This window comes from Rutidosis leptorrhynchoides, chromosome 3 (genome assembly GCF_046630445.1).
Source record: "Rutidosis leptorrhynchoides isolate AG116_Rl617_1_P2 chromosome 3, CSIRO_AGI_Rlap_v1, whole genome shotgun sequence".
Taxonomy (NCBI): domain Eukaryota; kingdom Viridiplantae; phylum Streptophyta; class Magnoliopsida; order Asterales; family Asteraceae; genus Rutidosis; species Rutidosis leptorrhynchoides.
Genome location: NC_092335.1, coordinates 387,190,194 through 387,209,326, shown reverse-complemented (window position 1 = coordinate 387,209,326; position 19,133 = coordinate 387,190,194). Strand labels below are relative to the sequence as shown.

General features: G+C 31.9%; 1 protein-coding gene across 1 annotated transcript; it reads right to left on the bottom strand.

Moving 5' to 3' along the window:
* Positions 1 to 1,803: 1,803 nt before the first annotated feature.
* LOC139901326 (uncharacterized) lies at positions 1,804 to 2,271 on the bottom strand. Its single transcript, XM_071884054.1, has one exon. It carries the CDS (start codon positions 2,269 to 2,271, stop codon positions 1,804 to 1,806), a length of 468 nt encoding a protein of 155 aa, XP_071740155.1.
* Positions 2,272 to 19,133: the final 16,862 nt, after the last annotated feature.

Below are 19,133 nucleotides of genomic sequence, written 5' to 3'. Positions count from 1 at the left end.
CTGCAAACGGCTGGCAGGTTGTTTGCCATACTGGCAGGCCGTTTGGCAGCCCGTTTGGCTTGCTGATTCGCTGGATCGTAACTTGATTTCTTGACTTTCACCGTTTTTGCTCTAGAATCTTCGTTTTAGCTCCGATTCTCTTGATTCTTTTTGTACCGTCTTTGTAATCACTTGATCTTCAATTTTAATCGATGAAGCGGGTATTTTTCCGATAAAGTTCGAAACTTTCTTATTTTTGGGCCTTAATACCGGGGTGAAAATGTGTCTTTTTAGCCGATATCATCCTCGTGTTCAGGACAACATCACTGCATTCATTGTACTGAAGTCGGCTACTCTTGTGACTCTAGAGCAGGGTGTACAATGAAAGAAATGTCTCGGTTAAAGTCCCATTTGACTTAGTAAGGGTTTCCCATGTTCTGGATTTGGCCCAAGTGGCTCTCATGTTTTCGTTTTAGCCCTAAAAGTCTCTAAGTATACGAAAAACCATTTTTCAATTAAAACATTTTCACGGTCAAGCTGAGTCTTCCCACAGAGCCTAACGTCGTAGTGATGTCGGTTAGAAAATAATGTAGGTTAGGAAGATTCTACATTTTGTCCAAATATCATCGGTGAACCATGAGTTTGCACACCTCAATCTGTTAAGGCATATGTATGTTGACCGCAGTCAACATAGATGCATTTTATATTTACATATATCATCCATCTGGGGATCTGATTAATCTACTTAAGTTGTGTCATAGTGCCTCCCCATTGTGCGATACAGATCCAACTCATGGTTAGGATAAGTCTGACCACTAAGACCCTGTTTGATGCTGAGGTCCGTGGATTTCCACCTGATTTTAGAAATACTTTTCAAGGTTTTCGTAGACTCTACAGCCGGTCTGGATGACAATTTCCTAACTTAAATCAAGGAGCGTGTTTCTTTATCGGAAGACATTACTTCCTCTAAGGATGGAGTCGAACCATCTTGAAGACTCAAATTTTAATTTTCACAATTTAATGGGTAAAACAAATTTCTACAACCCAAAGCAAAGTACCTGCAATAAACTTCGCACAAACATGTGATAACAATTCATATATATTGACAAATCTTCCCACACTAGGCTTTTTTCTTGAAATTTTTTATTCCTGATTTAATCAAATAAATTCACAAATTTGGTTGTTTCTTAATTTATGTTCTCCTTGAGGTAACAATAATTTCGGTTCTAACACCTAGTTTTATCATTCACAAATATTAAACAAGATTCGAATTTATTTATTTAAACTTTTTAAAATTTTTCATAAAATTGAGAAAATAAGCTCAGCGTATAAACCCGACAGAATTTATACTATCCTCCCCACACTTGAGATCATGCAATGCCAATTACTTGCAACGATATCAGATAAAATTAAATTCGAGAGGGCAAAAAGTGTAAGAATGAAGTTAAAAAACCTCGTTGATTTAAAATGAAGATCGCGGAATGTTGTTTAACTTTGACGTTGTACATCATCTATTCCTTAAATTATATTACACATGTGTTTCGTCAAAATGGTAGCTTTTACTAAACTTAATGCCAGTCTTTGAAATGTGTCTTTTACCCTGCCTTATACACATCAAAACCAAACAAAACAAAAACACACAACATACTTTTTCTTTATTTTTTATTACTATTATTATTTTATTTAGTTTTTACAAAAATTAAAAGTTAGACTGGGGGATAAGACTAGTTCTTTAGGCTCTGCTAGGGAAAGACGAATCGGGCTCCACTCCCAAAATATTTTATTATTTAAGAAGGCGAGTGGTTAGCTAAAATTACCCCGTATTCATTTGCCCTTAGGGTAGAATGTGATGTCATCTCTTTCAGTGTTGTTGAACCATTCATAATAGAATTTAAGTCTATGATGGTTCACATTGAAAGTACCACCATTCTTGTCATGTAACTCTACGTATCCAGATCTAAATGTGTGTTTTACTTCATACGGTCCCGTCCATTGGGATTTAAGTTTCCCAGGTGAAAATTTAAAACGTGATTGAAAAACTAGAACTTTGTCTCCCGGTTCAAATTCTTTTTTCTCCTTTAAACGGTCATGATGCCATTTCTTAGTTTTCTCTTTATAAGATCTCGAGTTTTTGTATGCTTGAAGTCTCTCATGCAATTGAAAGAACCAATTTTCTCCAGCTTCCACAAGGTCTGTATTACATTCTTTTAGTGCCCAATACACCTTGTGTTCAACCTTGACAGGTAGATGACATGCCTTACCATATAGTAACGTGAAAGGAGTAGTACCCATGGGTGTTTTGAATGCGGTTCTAAATGCCCATAGTGCATCATCTATCTTTCGATGCCAGAATTTTTGATTATTCTTAACCGTTCTTTCTAAAATTTGTTTAAGACATCAATTTGTGTTTTAAACTTGGCCACTTGTTTGAGGTTGGTAAGAAGTTGAGAAACGATGATTAACTCCATACTTTTTAAGAACTTTATCGAGTATATGATTTGTAAAATGAGTTCCACGATAACTGATTAATGCTTTTGAAATCTCAAAACCCGAGAAAAGGTTTTTAAGAAAGTTAACAACAACTCGAGCATCGCTAGTGGGTAGGGCTTTCGCTTCAGCCCATTTAGAAACGTAATCGACTACCACTAGAATGTATTTTCATTTGTTTGAGGCGGGAAATGAACCCATGAAGTCAATACCCCAAATGTCAAACACTTCACATACTAGGATGCCTTGTTGTGGCATTTCGTCTCGTTTAGAAATATTTTCAGATCTTTGACAATCATCACAGGTTTTCACCATGTTGTGAGTATCTTTAAAAACAGTTGGCCAGTAAAATCTTGAGTCGAAGACCTTCTTTGCTGTATAGCTAGGTCCGAAATGTCTGTTGGCTGGTCCTTGATGACAGTGCTCCAGAATTTGTTGAGCTTCTTTACTATATACACATCGTAGAATAACTTGATCTGCTCATATACGAAAAATATTCGGGCTTTCTCAGAATTAAAACTTCAAATGGGGGAAGATTCTTCTTTTGCTGATACATTTGATTTTTGACAAGAATCTACGGCAAGATAATTTACAAAATCCTCAAAGCATGGAATATCTTCTTTTGTTTTGATTCTCATTCGGAACTCGTCAGGAAAAGTATAGTGTATAATAGATTTGTTGAGTGTTTCTAAGTTAGGATTTTCAAGATGGGTCAACTGATCCGCAACGAGATTTTCAACACCCTTTTTATCCTTGATTTCAATGTCAAATTCTTGTAGAAGAAGAATCCAAAGAATGAGTCTAGGTTTATAATATTTCTTTTTAAACAAGTACTTTAGGGCTGAATGATCGGTATAAACAATTGTCTATGATAACACAGGTAAGATCTAAACTTATTGAAAGCAAAAACTACTGCAAGAAGCTCCTTCTCAGTAGTTGTGTAATTCAACTGAGCTCCTGTAAGTGTTTTGCTTGCATAGTAGATTAGTTGAAATTCGTTATCTTGACGTTGACTTAAACATCCCCTAGCGCGAAATCACTAGCATCACACATTAGCTTGAAAGGTTTTGACCAATCGGGTGATACCATGATAGGTGTGTTCGTAAGATTTTTCTTTTGGAATGGAGAAAGCATTTAAACATTCATCATCAAAATCAACTTTAATGTCTTTTTCAAGATGTTTAGTCATGGGTCGGGCAATTTTGGAAAAATCCTTTATGAATCGCCTATAGAATCTCGCATGACCAAGGAAACTATGAATTCCTTTAACATTGGTTGGTAGAGGAAGTTTTGAAATTACATCGATCTTGTCTCTATCTACTTCTATTCCAGCTCGAGAAATCTTGTGGCCTAAAACAATGCCTTCCTTCACCATGAAGTGGCATTTCTCCCAGTTTAATACAAGATTTGATTCTTCATAATGAATTAGCATTCGTTCAAGGTTTGAGAGGCATGAGTCGAAGGAGTCTCCAAAAACATAGAAATCGTCCATAAATACTTCCATAATTTCTTCAATCATATCATGAAAAATCACCACCATACACCTTTGGAAGGTGCCTGGGTCATTGCATAATCCAAATGACATCCATCGATATGCAAAGGTACCAAATGGATAAGTGAATGTGGTCTTGTCTTGGTCTTTACGATCAACTGAAATTTGAAAATAACCAAAGAATCTATCAAGGAAACAGTAGTAAAATTTTCCCGCCAAACGTTCTAGCATTTGGTCGATAAAAGGAAGCGGGAAATGATCTTTCCTTGTGGCGTCGTTTAGACGATGATAGTATGTACAAGCTCTCCACCCATTGACCGTTCTCGTAGGAACAAGCTCGTTCTTATCATTCAGTATAACAATCGTACCCCCTTTCTTGGGTACTACTTATACAAGACTAACCTGCGGGCTATCATATATAGGGTAAATTAACCCGGCGTCAAGTGATTTGATCACCTCCTTTTTGACAACTTCTTTCATGTTAGGGTTTAACCTCTATTGCGTTTGTACCACGAGTTTAAAATCTTCTTCTATTTGGATCTTGTGAGTACAATAAGCAGGATTAATCCCTGGAATATCAGTTGTTTTCCAGGAAATTGCCTTTTATGGGTTTTTAAAACAGACATTAACTTATCTTTTTCGTCACTAGAAAGATTTGATGAGATAACGGTTAATTGAGACGTTTCTTAGAGATAAACATACTCAAAATTTTCCGAGAGTTCCTTAAGTTCCAAGGAGGGTAGTTCTTCCAAGGAAGATTTTATCCGGAACATATCACCATTTTTGACTTCTTTAAAAGGTTCATCTTCCTCATGAATATATTCTTTCAGATATCAAAATCTTCACTCTCACCCATCAGGGTGAAATTTGAGGTGTTAACATTTAATAATTCTTGTAGTTCTTCCTAAATATAATAATCAACAATGTCTATTTGAAAACATTCATCATCAGGAGACATATTATGTTTCATAGCCTTATCTATGTTCAAGATAATTCTATTTGCTCCTACACCTAAGTTGAGTTTTCTCTCTTTTACACTCACAATTGCGTCTGCAGTATTTAGAAATGAGCGACCTAAAATTAAAGGAACTTTGGAATTTTCTTCCATTTTAAGGACTACGAAATCAGCAGGAAAGATTAGGTGATTTACTTTGACTCGTTAATTTTTTGCAATACCAATATGATAGTTATAAGTTCGATCAGTCAAACATATACACATCCTAGTTGGTTTTAAATCTCTTAAGTTCCATTTCAAGTATAAGGAGTGAGGAATAAGATTAATGCTTGCTCCTAAATTAGCTAATATATTGTACATTACCGAATCTACCATCAAACAGGGAATGATAAAACTATCAGGATCTCTAAGTTTTGGTGGCATCTTTTATTTTTACAATATTACTGAGCATTCTTCGTTAAGAATTGCGGTTAAACCTTCCTCATATTTACCTTTGTCCGCTATGCGATCTTTGATAAACCACCCATAATTCGGCATACCAACTAGAACATCTACAAGCGGTACATTTATACAAATTTTCTTAATCATATCAGCAAACTTTTTGTACCGTGCATGTAGTTTATCTTTCTTCAAACGTTGTGGATATGGAATCGGGGGTTTATATTCTTTTAATGGTGGTTGATTTTTTTTGAGTTTTAGGTGCATTTGTGGTTGGCACCTTCTTTTCTTCCATCACAATTTCTTGTGAAACATGAATAGGAGCATGATATTGCTCAATTTATACGGCTTTACCTCACAATATCTACCTCATTTCACTTGGTTTTGAGGATCATTGAGCCCGAATAATGGATATTTGTGCAAAAGTGTTGGTTAAAGGCTAAAAGCTCGTATTGGTGCAAAATTGACCAAAATCTAGCCTATTTAGTGAACCAAAGTGCAGGGCATGGTCCAAAGTGAGAAGGGATTGCAAAATGGGCAATTCCAAGTGAAAAATGTAACATTCTAGAATTGCAATTATGTGGTGCGGCGCACCAGATCCAAAAAGTGGCGCACCAATGCACTAAAAGTCTAAATTTTAAATTCAGAACTTAAAGAACAAAAGTCTAGTTATATGGTGTGGCGCACCACCCTTAGGGTGCGGCGCACCTGGTTTCCACATTATATGGTGCGGCACACCTTCTGTTTTTTAGGTGCAGATTTTTGTAAACTATAAAAGGGATAAGATAGGGTTTCAAGAGGGAGAGCTGCAGTTTTTGTCACGATTTTCATCCTAAAAACCTAATTTCATCATCCAAGTGGAGATTAAGGCTAATTTGGAGGATCCAGCAAAAGCTCAAGCAATCTTAGCATTAGATCTACTTAGTTTTCTCATTTGGGTTGTAATTCCCACATTTATTTCTCTTATTTTGAATTAAATACTTGTAATAGCTTAACATGAAGTTTATTTGTGATTCATTGTCTTTGATTAGCGTAATCTTAGCCATGCTTTGCTAATTTGATTTTGTTTGCTTATCTATGAATCTCTAGTGTAAGGATTTTCCTAAAATCATTGAATAAAAGTTGTTTGAATGAAATATATGAGTAAGTGTTATTATGTTAGCTATAGATCCGTTTCTATGCATTTGTTTTAGGCTTTACTTTAATTACATAGATTGTCTAGCTTTTCTAAGTGATTTGATTAGTGAAATTATTTGTGCTTCAACACTTCAAGTGATCTAGACAACTAAATTGGAAATTTCAAGTGATTGTGTTCTTAGTTTATGTTGGTTTTTAATTGGCCTTTAGTCATCATAGTGGTGTTTGATTATCTTAAGTAATTTTGATAATTGAACGTGTAAGTAACTAGGGGGTGAATAGTTACTTAATACGTTTTTAACATTTTTTTCGATTGATCACCAAATTTGATTAACTATGATCAACTAATTCAACTCAAACTTGAAGTGTGTGGTGTATATGTTCAAAATGATAAGTAAAGTAATGTAAAGAACTTAGACACAAGTATTTATAGTGGTTCGGGTGGATGTTAACTAATCCACCTTAATCCACTCCCCGATTACACTAATCGGGATTTTTTGCTTCACTAAGCACTTTTCTCCAAACCCGGTCGAAAACTGATTTACAAGTCTTCAACTTCTTTGATAGAAAAAAAACATAATCTTTCAATCCCTTTGAAAGACCAACTTCAACCTAGCTCAACTTGTCTTCAACTTGGACAAGCATTTATCTCCAAATAAGATTAATCAACTTCCTAAGTCCCTTTAAGGAAGTAGATCACTAAGCTAGCCTATGCTTCTACTAATTGAAGTTACAAGACTCAAACAATTAGTAATGATGATCCTAAGACAAGTCTAGGACATACATCACACTAAGTAAACTCACAAGATAAACAAATTTGATTAGTAAGTTTACAATAACCAAATTCTATATCTATAAGATCATAGAATCTTCTCTTGCTTGATCACATTTGAGTAGTAATTAAAGCTCTTGTGATCTCTGGAAATGTGCCTTTTGAATGTGCAAGAGGGTCATCTTCAAAATTCTCCCCAAAGCTTGCTATTTATAGTGGAATTCAAAAACTAGCAGTTGTCATATGGTCACAGGCACGATCGACCGTGGTTTGACCGTGCGTGCCCCAGTCCGAAAAATGTATCCATTGTATAGCCATTTCACTCAGATTTGAACACCATATTTTGGAATCTTTACTTCATCTAGCACCTGCAAAAGAAATCTAAAATCCTATACAAGTACTATATGCATTAAGTGTGTGAGATTTGGTCTTATTGTGTGAAAATGACATAACACTCTAAATGTGGTAAACCCAACATTCTTGGAGAAGTGTTTTGATTGTCATTTTGAGTAATCTCAGTTTAGTCAAGACTTAGTTAGGTTCAATAATGCATTTGGTTCAATCCTAAAGACTAGTCAACATGTCATTAACTGCCTAGTTTCAATTAATTACAAGTCATATTAATTTTAAGACTGAGTAGAGATTAATTGAATGATTTCTTTCTAAATTAAACATTAAATGTGCAAAGACATCAATAATAAGTCATACATGGACGTGTTACATAATGTGTTAATTAGACAAGACCAAATAAATTATTGACCATTATTGTTTGTGAACCATTTTACACTTAATTCATTGAAGCAAAGTTATTTAAATCCTAGTGTTCTAACTAATAATACATAGCAAGTTTAAGAGCATGTTAACAAGTTGGCAAATCAATGAGTATTAAACATATTAGCAAGTAACAAGTAATACTCACACATAGCAAGAGATAGTTATTCTAAAATCAATCATATAGATATTTGCACAACAATATGGTTTAAGCTTTAGAAAGCTTGCTTGCAACATAACATATTGCATGATTAATGTGTAAGCACACATTAATGTCTAACACATGCACAAGGGAAGAGCAATCTCTAGTTGAGACTTGGTGACCATCCTAAATGTATCTAAGTGTATTTTAGGATCATAAGTCTTTACTAGTAATACTTCAAAATGTTGTTCTTTATTTAGCCTTAATTCTTCACTAAGTAATCTTTAAGTGTAATTATTGTTCTAGTGACATTAGCTTATGTGTGTTGGTACTTGGTGATCATCCTAAGTGAAGCGACCCGTCCTAATCCATCCGGACGAAGTCCATATCGATTATAAATGATTCACAACAGTTGATTACATCGCGAGGTGTTTGACCTCTATATGATACATTTTACAAACATTGCATTCGTTTTTGAAAAGACAGTCTTTCATTACATCGAAAGTTGACAGGCATGCATACCATTTCATAATATATCCCACTATAATTGACTTAATAATAATCTTGATGAACTCGACGACTAAAATGCAACGTCTTTTGAAATATGCCATGAATGACTCCAAGTCATATCTATAAAATGAGCAAATACACAGCGGAAGATTTCTTTCGTACCTGAGAATAAACATGCTTTAAAGTGTCAACCAAAAGGTTGGTGAGTTCATTAGTTTAACATAAATAATCATTTCCATCATTTTAATAGACCACAAGATTTTCATATTTCCATTTCTCATAAACATACGTCCCATGCATAGAGACAAAAATATCATTCATATGGATTGAACACCTGGTAACCGACATTCACAATATGCATATAAGAATATCCCCATCATTCTGGGATCCTCCTTCGGACATGATATAAATTTCGAATTACTAAAGCATTCGGTACTTTGGATGGGGCTTGTTGGGCCCGATAGATATATCTTTAGGATTCCCGTCAATTAGGGTGTCTTTTCCCTAATTCTTAGATTACCAGACTAAAAAGGGGCATATTCGGTTTAATAATCCAGCCATAGAATGTATTTTCATTTACTCGTGTCTATTTCGTAAAACAGTTATAAAAGCAGCGCATGTATTCTCAGCCCAAAAATATAAAGGGTAAAAAGGCAAATGAAAACTCACCTAATGTATTTTGTAGTAAAAATACATATGACTATATTGAACAACTGAACAAACCAGGGTTGGCCTCGGATTCACGAACCTATTTCATTTGTATATTTATATTAACACATATAATCATATTCGAACAATTATATATATATATATATATTTTGTTATTAATAATATACTTGTTATACTATACATTATTTAGATAAATTTAATATATTTAGTTAATATGTTTTTATATATAACTATTACTTATCATTAATAATAAAAACTGTATATTAAGGTTTAGTATATATTTATATATTAATTTATATAACTTAACTAATATCTTTTTAATACTAAAAATATAGCATAATGTATTTTCATATAAAAGTATCTATTTGTGAAAATATTGATAGTTTTAGTGATCAAAATAATAATTTTAGTAAGAATGATAATATGTTTAATACTAATAATACTAATAATTGTACTAATAAGAATAATGATAATATTTATAATAATACTTATGATACTAATAATAATAGTACTAAAAGTGATACTAATATTAATTTTAATCTAAATATTTATGTTCTCATGATAATACATATATTAGTTGTTAAAATAAATATAGCAATAACCATGATAATAATAACAATATTCCTATTTATAACTATAATCATATTAATGATAATGATATCTAATAATACTTAATGGTACTACTTAATAATAACAAAAAATGGTAATGATAATAGTCATATTATTAATATAAACCTAATATTAACAATAACAATATTTAATAATAATAATAATAATACTTATAATTATGTTAACAATATTATTTATAATACATTTAATAATTATAATACTAGTAATATTAATAATATCTAATTAATAACAATAATAATATTATCAATAATAATAATAATAATAATAATAATAATAATAATAATAATAATAATAATAATAATAATAATAATAATAATAATAACAATAATGAAAAATGATAATAATAATAATAAGTTTGGTATTTAAATCTACCTTTGAAACCCTTTAAAAAAAAATAGTTGCACTACACAAGTATTGAACCCGAGACCTCTCGTTCACACCCAACATCCACAAACCACTCGTCTGTTCTTCCATTTCTGATTTTTATCCCACCTTATATAAATATAAACCCCGTATTATATCTGTTTATTTTCATCTTCTTCTTCTATACTCGACTGGCCAGAAATTAATCCATCAATTAATAGTTTTCTTAAATAAATTTTAGGGTTTACAGAATATACAGATACAGTTACTGATTGATTAAATTAATTAAAACAGACAACTACAAAAACAGGAAAATAACCTGTGCAGAAAATAGCCACGATGATGAACTCGATTTCTACTTCGAATTTATAGGACATTTTAGCTAAAGAGTATAACATGAAAAAGATTGGAAATCTTGTTTATGAAGTATCTGTATCATCAATTTTACTCAAAACATTAAAACGATTTCGAATTTCAATATGAACACTGCGTTTGACTTTTAAAAAACAAAAATTTGACCTTCAAATTCGAACTCAATAAGGAAAATTGAAGTGTGAAAGTTTACAGAAAGATTGTTTAGCAGATTTCTAACGTAATAGCATTAATACATTTTGTAAATTCGTTTGAAATTGATATTTGACCAAAAAGTAAAAGAACAGAGATAAACGACTTGTTTTCTTGTTTTTCTGTTTTAATTTAATCAAATGGGAGTTGTTAAGGATTTCTGTGATTCGTAATAGATAATGTAAGATTGTATCGTATCAATTATCGCTGGCCTCGTTTGTTTTGTATCACAACTTGGTCGACAGGCTTAATCACCTAGTACAGAAATATATATAAAAAATAAAAAGAAGAAATTGATTGATAATCGGTTTTGGTGTTATCTGTTAATTCGATCTGGTTTGTTATCACAATAAGGACAGATAACGAATTTTTAAACTAGTAGGATTTTGATAGGAAACAGAATACACATTTATTTGTTTTCATTTATGTATATACATCCGTATTATATCTATATATCTTGTATATGTATTTATAAAATATATAATTGTATTTATCAGTATATTATATATGTATTTGTATACTGAGTATATTAGTGTTTTTCATATATATACGGTGTACTTCTGTATTACCTATATATACGGGGTATTATATTAAATTCTATAACATACATTACTAATATAAATTTATTATTAAAATCCATTATTATTGAAAATTTTAGTAGGATACTTAATAATAGAATTAATAATAATAATAATATAAATGATCAAAATAATGCCTAAAAATAATAAGTATAATAATAAAGATGAGAGTAATAATAAATCATAATATTTTTTTTAGTGAAATTGACAATAATAATATTATTAATGATATTTATAATAATAATAATACAAGTTATATTAACATTGATGAAAATATTACTATATCAATTATATTTAAACTTGTAATTACATTATATTAATCTTACATTTTGTTAACTATGTAATATTTATTTTATACATTAACGTACTTGACTATTCAATATTTATATTTTATATATCTATATACAGTTTTGTTCTAATAGCAGTTTTAGTTATTTTGTATAGTACTTTATATTTTCAATTCAATTGATTTATAATGTGTCTTATTAATTCCATTTATTATATATATACTTTTGTTTGTATATATACATATACATATACACATATGTATACATTTAATTATTTACAACCAAAAGTTCGTGAATCGTCGGCACAGTCAAAGGTCGAATGTTATGCCTGTAAACAGTTCAAAAATACTAAGACTCTTCATTACAGACTTTACTTATTCGTGTCGAAATCATACAAAGATTAAGTTTAAATTTGGTCGGAAATTCCCGGGTCATCACAGTACCTACCCGTTAAAGAAATTTCGTCCCGAAATTTGAGTGAGGTGGTCATGGCTAACAATAAAAATGTTTTCATGACTCATATGAGCTGATAGATAGAGTTTTATTACTATTGAGTAATAAAGGTAAAATAATTCGATTATTCGAAAAGCACGAATGAAGCTATCACCAAAGAGTAAAATAGGAAAGTAAAGATTTGTCTTAACTTTTGACAGAGTCAGGGTTGAATTTAGAAAATAAGGTGCGTCTTAACTTTTGACGTGGTCACGTTTGAATTCCGAAATTCAAGAGATTTAAAGGAAATCTTCGGAATCTAAAAGATTTGATTCTTCGGCGAGTAAGGAAATTAAGATCTCTATAATTAAATGCGATGATCTGTATCGATTGCTTCGTCTGGTATCTCCACTATAAATGAACTTCTTCCGTTCCCTTATTTTCATCATTCCTATACTTTCATTCTTAACTCTTACTTCTAAAAGGTTAGGAAAATGCTTCATCCAGTTTTACTCCTTGATATATTCTTAATTATCATTTCTATCATCCTTATTTTTATTCTTCCACCAGAAGAATCTGGCTACTTCTACTATTACCTTGGGGTGATACTATTCTTAATTCTACCGTGTCTTTATATTGCTATTCGTATTAATATCCACGGTTTGTAATCTCCGTGTTGTTATTGGGCTTTATATTTTCTCTTATATTTCGGTGTTCCTGCTTCTGTCTCCTATAATCATTGTCATCCACAATTAATGCGCTCTCTTATTTGCTGTTATTTATACCCCCTTTCTATTTCGGAGCTTCATACTTTTATTTTCTTTTCGCCAGTATTGGTCCAGAATTTGTAGGTATGGAGTTCCGAATGAACTTAATGTTCTAAGCAAGAAAGAACGTATTAGCACAATTTGATTTGTTAAATTACCAGAATCATTGAGAATAGAACTATCAAGAATATATTTTCTTGATATGTTCAGAAGTTAATTTGAATGAGAGAGTTATGTAACATGACACGTGATGACGATATGTTCTGTGAATCATCACGTTCCATTAGAAACTTAGCATGACTTACTGTAATATAATCACATTGATCAAGTGTCATTATATTATACTAACTCATGCATCAGTTCCCAACATTACTTCAATAATATTCATATTTTAAGCTCGAATGTTTACAGAATATAGAAACTAACAGTTTCTATATGATGTAACACTGATATCATGAAGAGATTAATGATTTCAGATAAGAATAGTTATGAAAATATCTTCAGAAATTTGGAGGATATTTATAATGAAAGATACGATGATATCTTGAAATTTCTAATATCGATGGATGATGAAGAAGATTTATCCGTAAGGGTTTAGATTCAGAAGAAAGGTATTCGCTAAAGATTTCATCAGAAACAGAATCATCAGATTTTTTAAATACAGAGTTTGGTCCTTGTATTTTTCCTTGGTCTCCTTCGTGGTTAGCTTAATCCGTTTTCCAGTTCCAACTTTTCTGAGCTTTTCCAACATACTATTCTTTATCATTAAACTTCCGAAGATTAAGCTCGTTTACGGTTGTCTACAGTTTCTGCTGCTTCATTCAGCTTTTTCAACATTCAGACTATTGATTTGTAGACTGAGTGCTGTTCAGAATAAAAGACCATAATTCTAAAAGATAAAAGTTATACATATAACTGTTGATGTAGATATACTGTGCATTTTCAAAGTACTGATTGCTGACTCCCGATAATTGGTATGGCAGTTTCTCGTTACAAGATGCGGATGAGTATATGATAGGGTTTCAACGAATAAATATAATGATTTATCAGAGAGATTTAAGCCAAGAAGCAACGAGGTTGCTGGTACATCTGCTGGTAATATGGTGGAATATAAAAGGTTTCCTGGTAACATTAAAAGAGCACGTATATATATATCAAGGTTATAATTGTAGTGACCCGAACTTTTCTATGTTTATATATATTAATTGAGATTGATATTTACATGATTAAATGTTTCCAACATGTTAAGCAATCAAACTTGTTAAGACTTGATTAATTGAAATATGTTTCATATAGACAATTGACCACCCAAGTTGACCGGTGATTCACGAACGTTAAAACTTGTAAAAACTATACGATGACATATATATGGTTATATATATAGTTAACATGTTTTTATTATAAGTATGTATCTCATTAGGTATTTTAACAATGAGTTATATACATAAAAATGAGACTATTAATTTAAGAAACTCGAAAACGATATATATAACGATTATCGTTATAACAACGTCTTACTAGGTACATATGAATCATATTAAGATATTGATACACTTGGTTAATTATGTTAAATGATAAGTAAATATATTATTAAGTGTATTAACAATGAAATACATATGTAAAAATAAGACTACTAACTTAATGATTTCGAAACGAGACATATATGTAACGATTATCGTTGTAACGACATTTAACTGTATATACATCATACTAAGATATATTATATATCATAATATCATGATAATATAATAATTTAACATCTCATTTGTTATAATAAACAATGGGTTAACAATATTCAACAAGATCGTTAACCTAAAGGTTTCAAAACATCATTTACATGTAACGACTAACGATGACTTAACGACTCAGTTAAAATGTATATACATGTAGTGTTTTAATATGTATTCATACACTTTTGAAAGACTTCATGACACTTATCAAAATACTTCTACTTAACAAAAATGCTTACAATTACATCCTCGTTCAGTTTCATCAACAATTCTACTCGTATGTACCCGTATTCGTACTCGTACAATACACAGCTTTTAGATGTATGTACTATTGGTATATACACTCCAATGATCAGCTCTTAGCAGCCCATGTGAGTCACCTAACACATGTGGGAACCATCATTTGGCAACTAGCATGAAATATCTCATAAAATTACAAAAATATGAGTAATCATTCATGACTTATTTACATGAAAACAAAATTACATATCCTTTATATCTAATCCATACACCAACGACCAAAAACACCTACAAACACTTTCATTCTTCAATTTTCTTCATCTAATTGATCTCTCTCAAGTTCTATCTTCAAGTTCTAAGTGTTCTTCATAAATTCCAAAAGTTCTAGTTTCATAAAATCAAGAATACTTTCAAGTTTGCTAGCTCACTTCCAATCTTGTAAGGTGATCATCCAACCTCAAGAAATCTTTGTTTCTTACAGTAGGTTATTATTCTAATACAAGGTAATAATCATATTCAAACTTTGGTTCAATTTCTATAACTATAACAATCTTATTTCAAGTGATGATCTTACTTGAACTTGTTTTCGTGTCATGATTCTGCTTCAAGAACTTCGAGCCATCCAAGGATCCATTGAAGCTAGATCCATTTTTCTCTTTTCCAGTAGGTTTATCCAAGGAACTTAAGGTAGTAATGATGTTCATAACATCATTCGATTCATACATATAAAGCTATCTTATTCGAAGGTTTAAACTTGTAATCACTAGAACATAGTTTAGTTAATTCTAAACTTGTTCGCAAACAAAAGTTAATCCTTCTAACTTGACTTTTAAAATCAACTAAACACATGTTCTATATCTATATGATATGCTAACTTAATGATTTAAAACCTGGAAACACGAAAAACACCGTAAAACCGGATTTACGCCGTCGTAGTAACACCGCGGGCTGTTTTGGGTTAGTTAATTAAAAACTATGATAAACTTTGATTTTAAAGTTGTTATTCTGAGAAAATGATTTTTATTATGAACATGAAACTATATCCAAAAATTATGATTAAACTCAAAGTGGAAGTATGTTTTCTAAAATGGTCATCTAGACGTCGTTCTTTCGACTGAAATGACTACCTTTACAAAAACGACTTGTAACTTATTTTTCCGACTATAAACCTATACATTTCTGTTTATATTCATAAAATAGAGTTCAATATGAAACCATAGCAATTTGATTCACTCAAAACGGATTTAAAATGAAGAAGTTATGGGTAAAACAAGATTGGATAATTTTTCTCATTTTAGCTACGTGAAAATTGGTAACAAATCTATTCCAACCATAACTTAATCAACTTGTATTGTATATTATGTAATCTTGAGATACCATAGACACGTATACAATGTTTCGACCTATCATGTCGACACATCTATATATATTTCGGAACAACCATAGACACTCTATATGTGAATGTTGGAGTTAGCTATACAGGGTTGAGGTTGATTCCAAAATATATATAGTTTGAGTTGTGATCAATACTGAGATACGTATACACTGGGTCGTGGATTGATTCAAGATAATATTTATCGATTTATTTCTGTACATCTAACTGTGGACAACTAGTTGTAGGTTACTAACGAGGACAGCTGACTTAATAAACTTAAAACATCAAAATATATTAAAAGTGTTGTAAATATATTTTTGAACATACTTTGATATATATGTATATATTGTTATAGGTTCGTGAATCAACCAGTGGCCAAGTCTTACTTCCCGACGAAGTAAAAATCTGTGAAAGTGAGTTATAGTCCCACTTTTAAAATCTAATATTTTTGGGATGAGAATACATGCAGGTTTTATAAATGATTTACAAAATAGACACAAGTACGTGAAACTACATTCTATGGTTGAATTATCGAAATCGAATATGCCCCTTTTTATTAAGTCTGGTAATCTAAGAATTAGGGAACAGACACCCTAATTGACGCGAATTCTAAAGATAGATCTATTGGGCCTAACAAACCCCATCCAAAGTACCGGATGCTTTAGTACTTCGAAATTTATATCATATCCGAAGGGTGTCCCGGAATGATGGGGATATTCTTATATATGCATCTTGTTATTGTCGGTTACCAGGTGTTCACCATATGAATGATTTTTATCTCTATGTATGGGATGGGTATTGAAATATGAAATCTTGTGGTCTATTGTTACGATTTGATATATATAGGTTAAACCTATAACTCACCAACATTTTTGTTGATGTTTAAAGCATGTTTATTCTCAGGTGAATATTAAGAGCTTCCGCTGTTGCATACTAAAATAAGGACAAGATTTGGAGTCCATGTTTGTATGATATTGTGTAAAAACTGCATTCAAGAAACTGATTTCGATGTAACATATTTGTATTGTAAACCATTATGTAATGGTCGTGTGTAAACAGGATATTTTAGATTATCGTTATTTGATAATCTACGTAAAGCTTTTTAAACCTTTATTTATGAAATAAAGGTTATGGTTTGTTTTAAAAATGAATGCAGTCTTTGAAAAACGTCTCATATAGAGGTCAAAACCTCGCAACGAAATCAATTAATATGGAACGTTTTTAATCAATAAGAACGGGACATTTCAGTTGGTATCCGAGCGTTGGTCTTAGAGAACCAGAAAATTTGCATTAGTGTGTCTTATCGAGTTTGTTAGGATGCATTAGTGAGTCTGGACTTCGACCGTGTTTTCTTTAAAAATGATTGCTTAACATTTTTGTTGGAGACTATATATTTTTAACATATGAATATTATGTGATATATTAATCTCTTAACGTGTTTGATATTATGTGATAGATGTCTACCTCTAGAACAAGTCCCATTGACTCACCTAATAATAATGAAGAGTCAAATGTAAATTGGAATGATTTGTGGACTGATTCACAAGTTCCCGAAGAGGAACCGGAAGAAGAGTCGGAACCGGAAGAAGAATCGGAACCGGAAGAAGAATCGGAACCGGATGAAGAAATAGAACCGGTGGGGGAAATAATAAAACGGTTAAGTAAAAGAAAATCCTCAACTAACCGACCAAAGTTAATTATGGTCAATGGTGTTTCCGCCAAGGAAGCAAAATATTGGGAGGATTACCAATTCTCCGATGAATCGGATTCCGACGAGAATTCCGATGATGTTATAGAAATTACCCCAACTAAATTTAAAAAGGCAAAAGAAAATAATAAGAGAAAGGGCATAAAAATAGAGAAATCTAATTCCAACCCCGATGAACTTTATATGTATCGTCAACCCCCGAAGTCCTTAAGTTGTAACAATGACCCGGGAACCTCTAAACCACCAGGTTTTTCTAAACCAATGTGGACAACGACGGCTCGTATTAGGGGAACATCATATATCCCTAGAAACTTGGCAAAACGAACCAAAACCGAAGAAGAAGAAACGAGCGAGTCGGAATAAGATAGTTGTATTCGTGTGGTGTAATATATGTAATATAGTGTTCTTATGCTTTATGATATATGTAAAAATTGCTTGTATTAATAATTATTTTTTTTATGAAACTAACTCTTGTCTATTTTACAGTTTAAAAACACAAAATGGATAGACAACCCAATATTTTAAGAGACCTACCCGGAGACATGATTGATGAAATCTTGTCTAGAGTCGGCCAGAATTCTTCGGCACAACTATTTAAGGCGAGATCAGTTTGTAAGACATTCGAAGAACGTTCCAAGAATGTCTTGGTTTATAAGAGACTTTCGTTTGAAAGATGGGGGATATCACATTGGGAAACCCATAAGTTACGATGTGTTTACTTTGACGCATATATTGCGGGGAACCCAAATGCTATTTTACGCAACGGGTTAAGAAATTATTTTGACTCAATATATCCGAATATTGGACTTCGTGATTTAGAAAAAGCGGCTAACATGCAACATAAAGAAGCATGTTATGCTTACGGATTAGTAATGTTCGCTTCTCACCAAAGTGAGAACAAGAACATCGGGCTACAACTATTAAACAAAACGTTTCCACAAGTGATGGAGTCGGTAATTGGGGTAAGAAATGAGGTTTTTAGATTATTACGGGACTGTTGGACATTACGTAACCCTCGTCCCTTTGATGACGTTACAACACGCTGTCTTATCAACAGCCATAACGGTTATGTTGCACAAGACCAAGGATGGGAAGTAGTCCTAGTAA

Bases quoted from the DNA above. Each gene is read 5' to 3' on its own strand.
- LOC139901326 (XM_071884054.1), bottom strand. From the start codon at position 2,271: ATGGGTACTACTCCTTTCACGTTACTATATGGTAAGGCATGTCATCTA.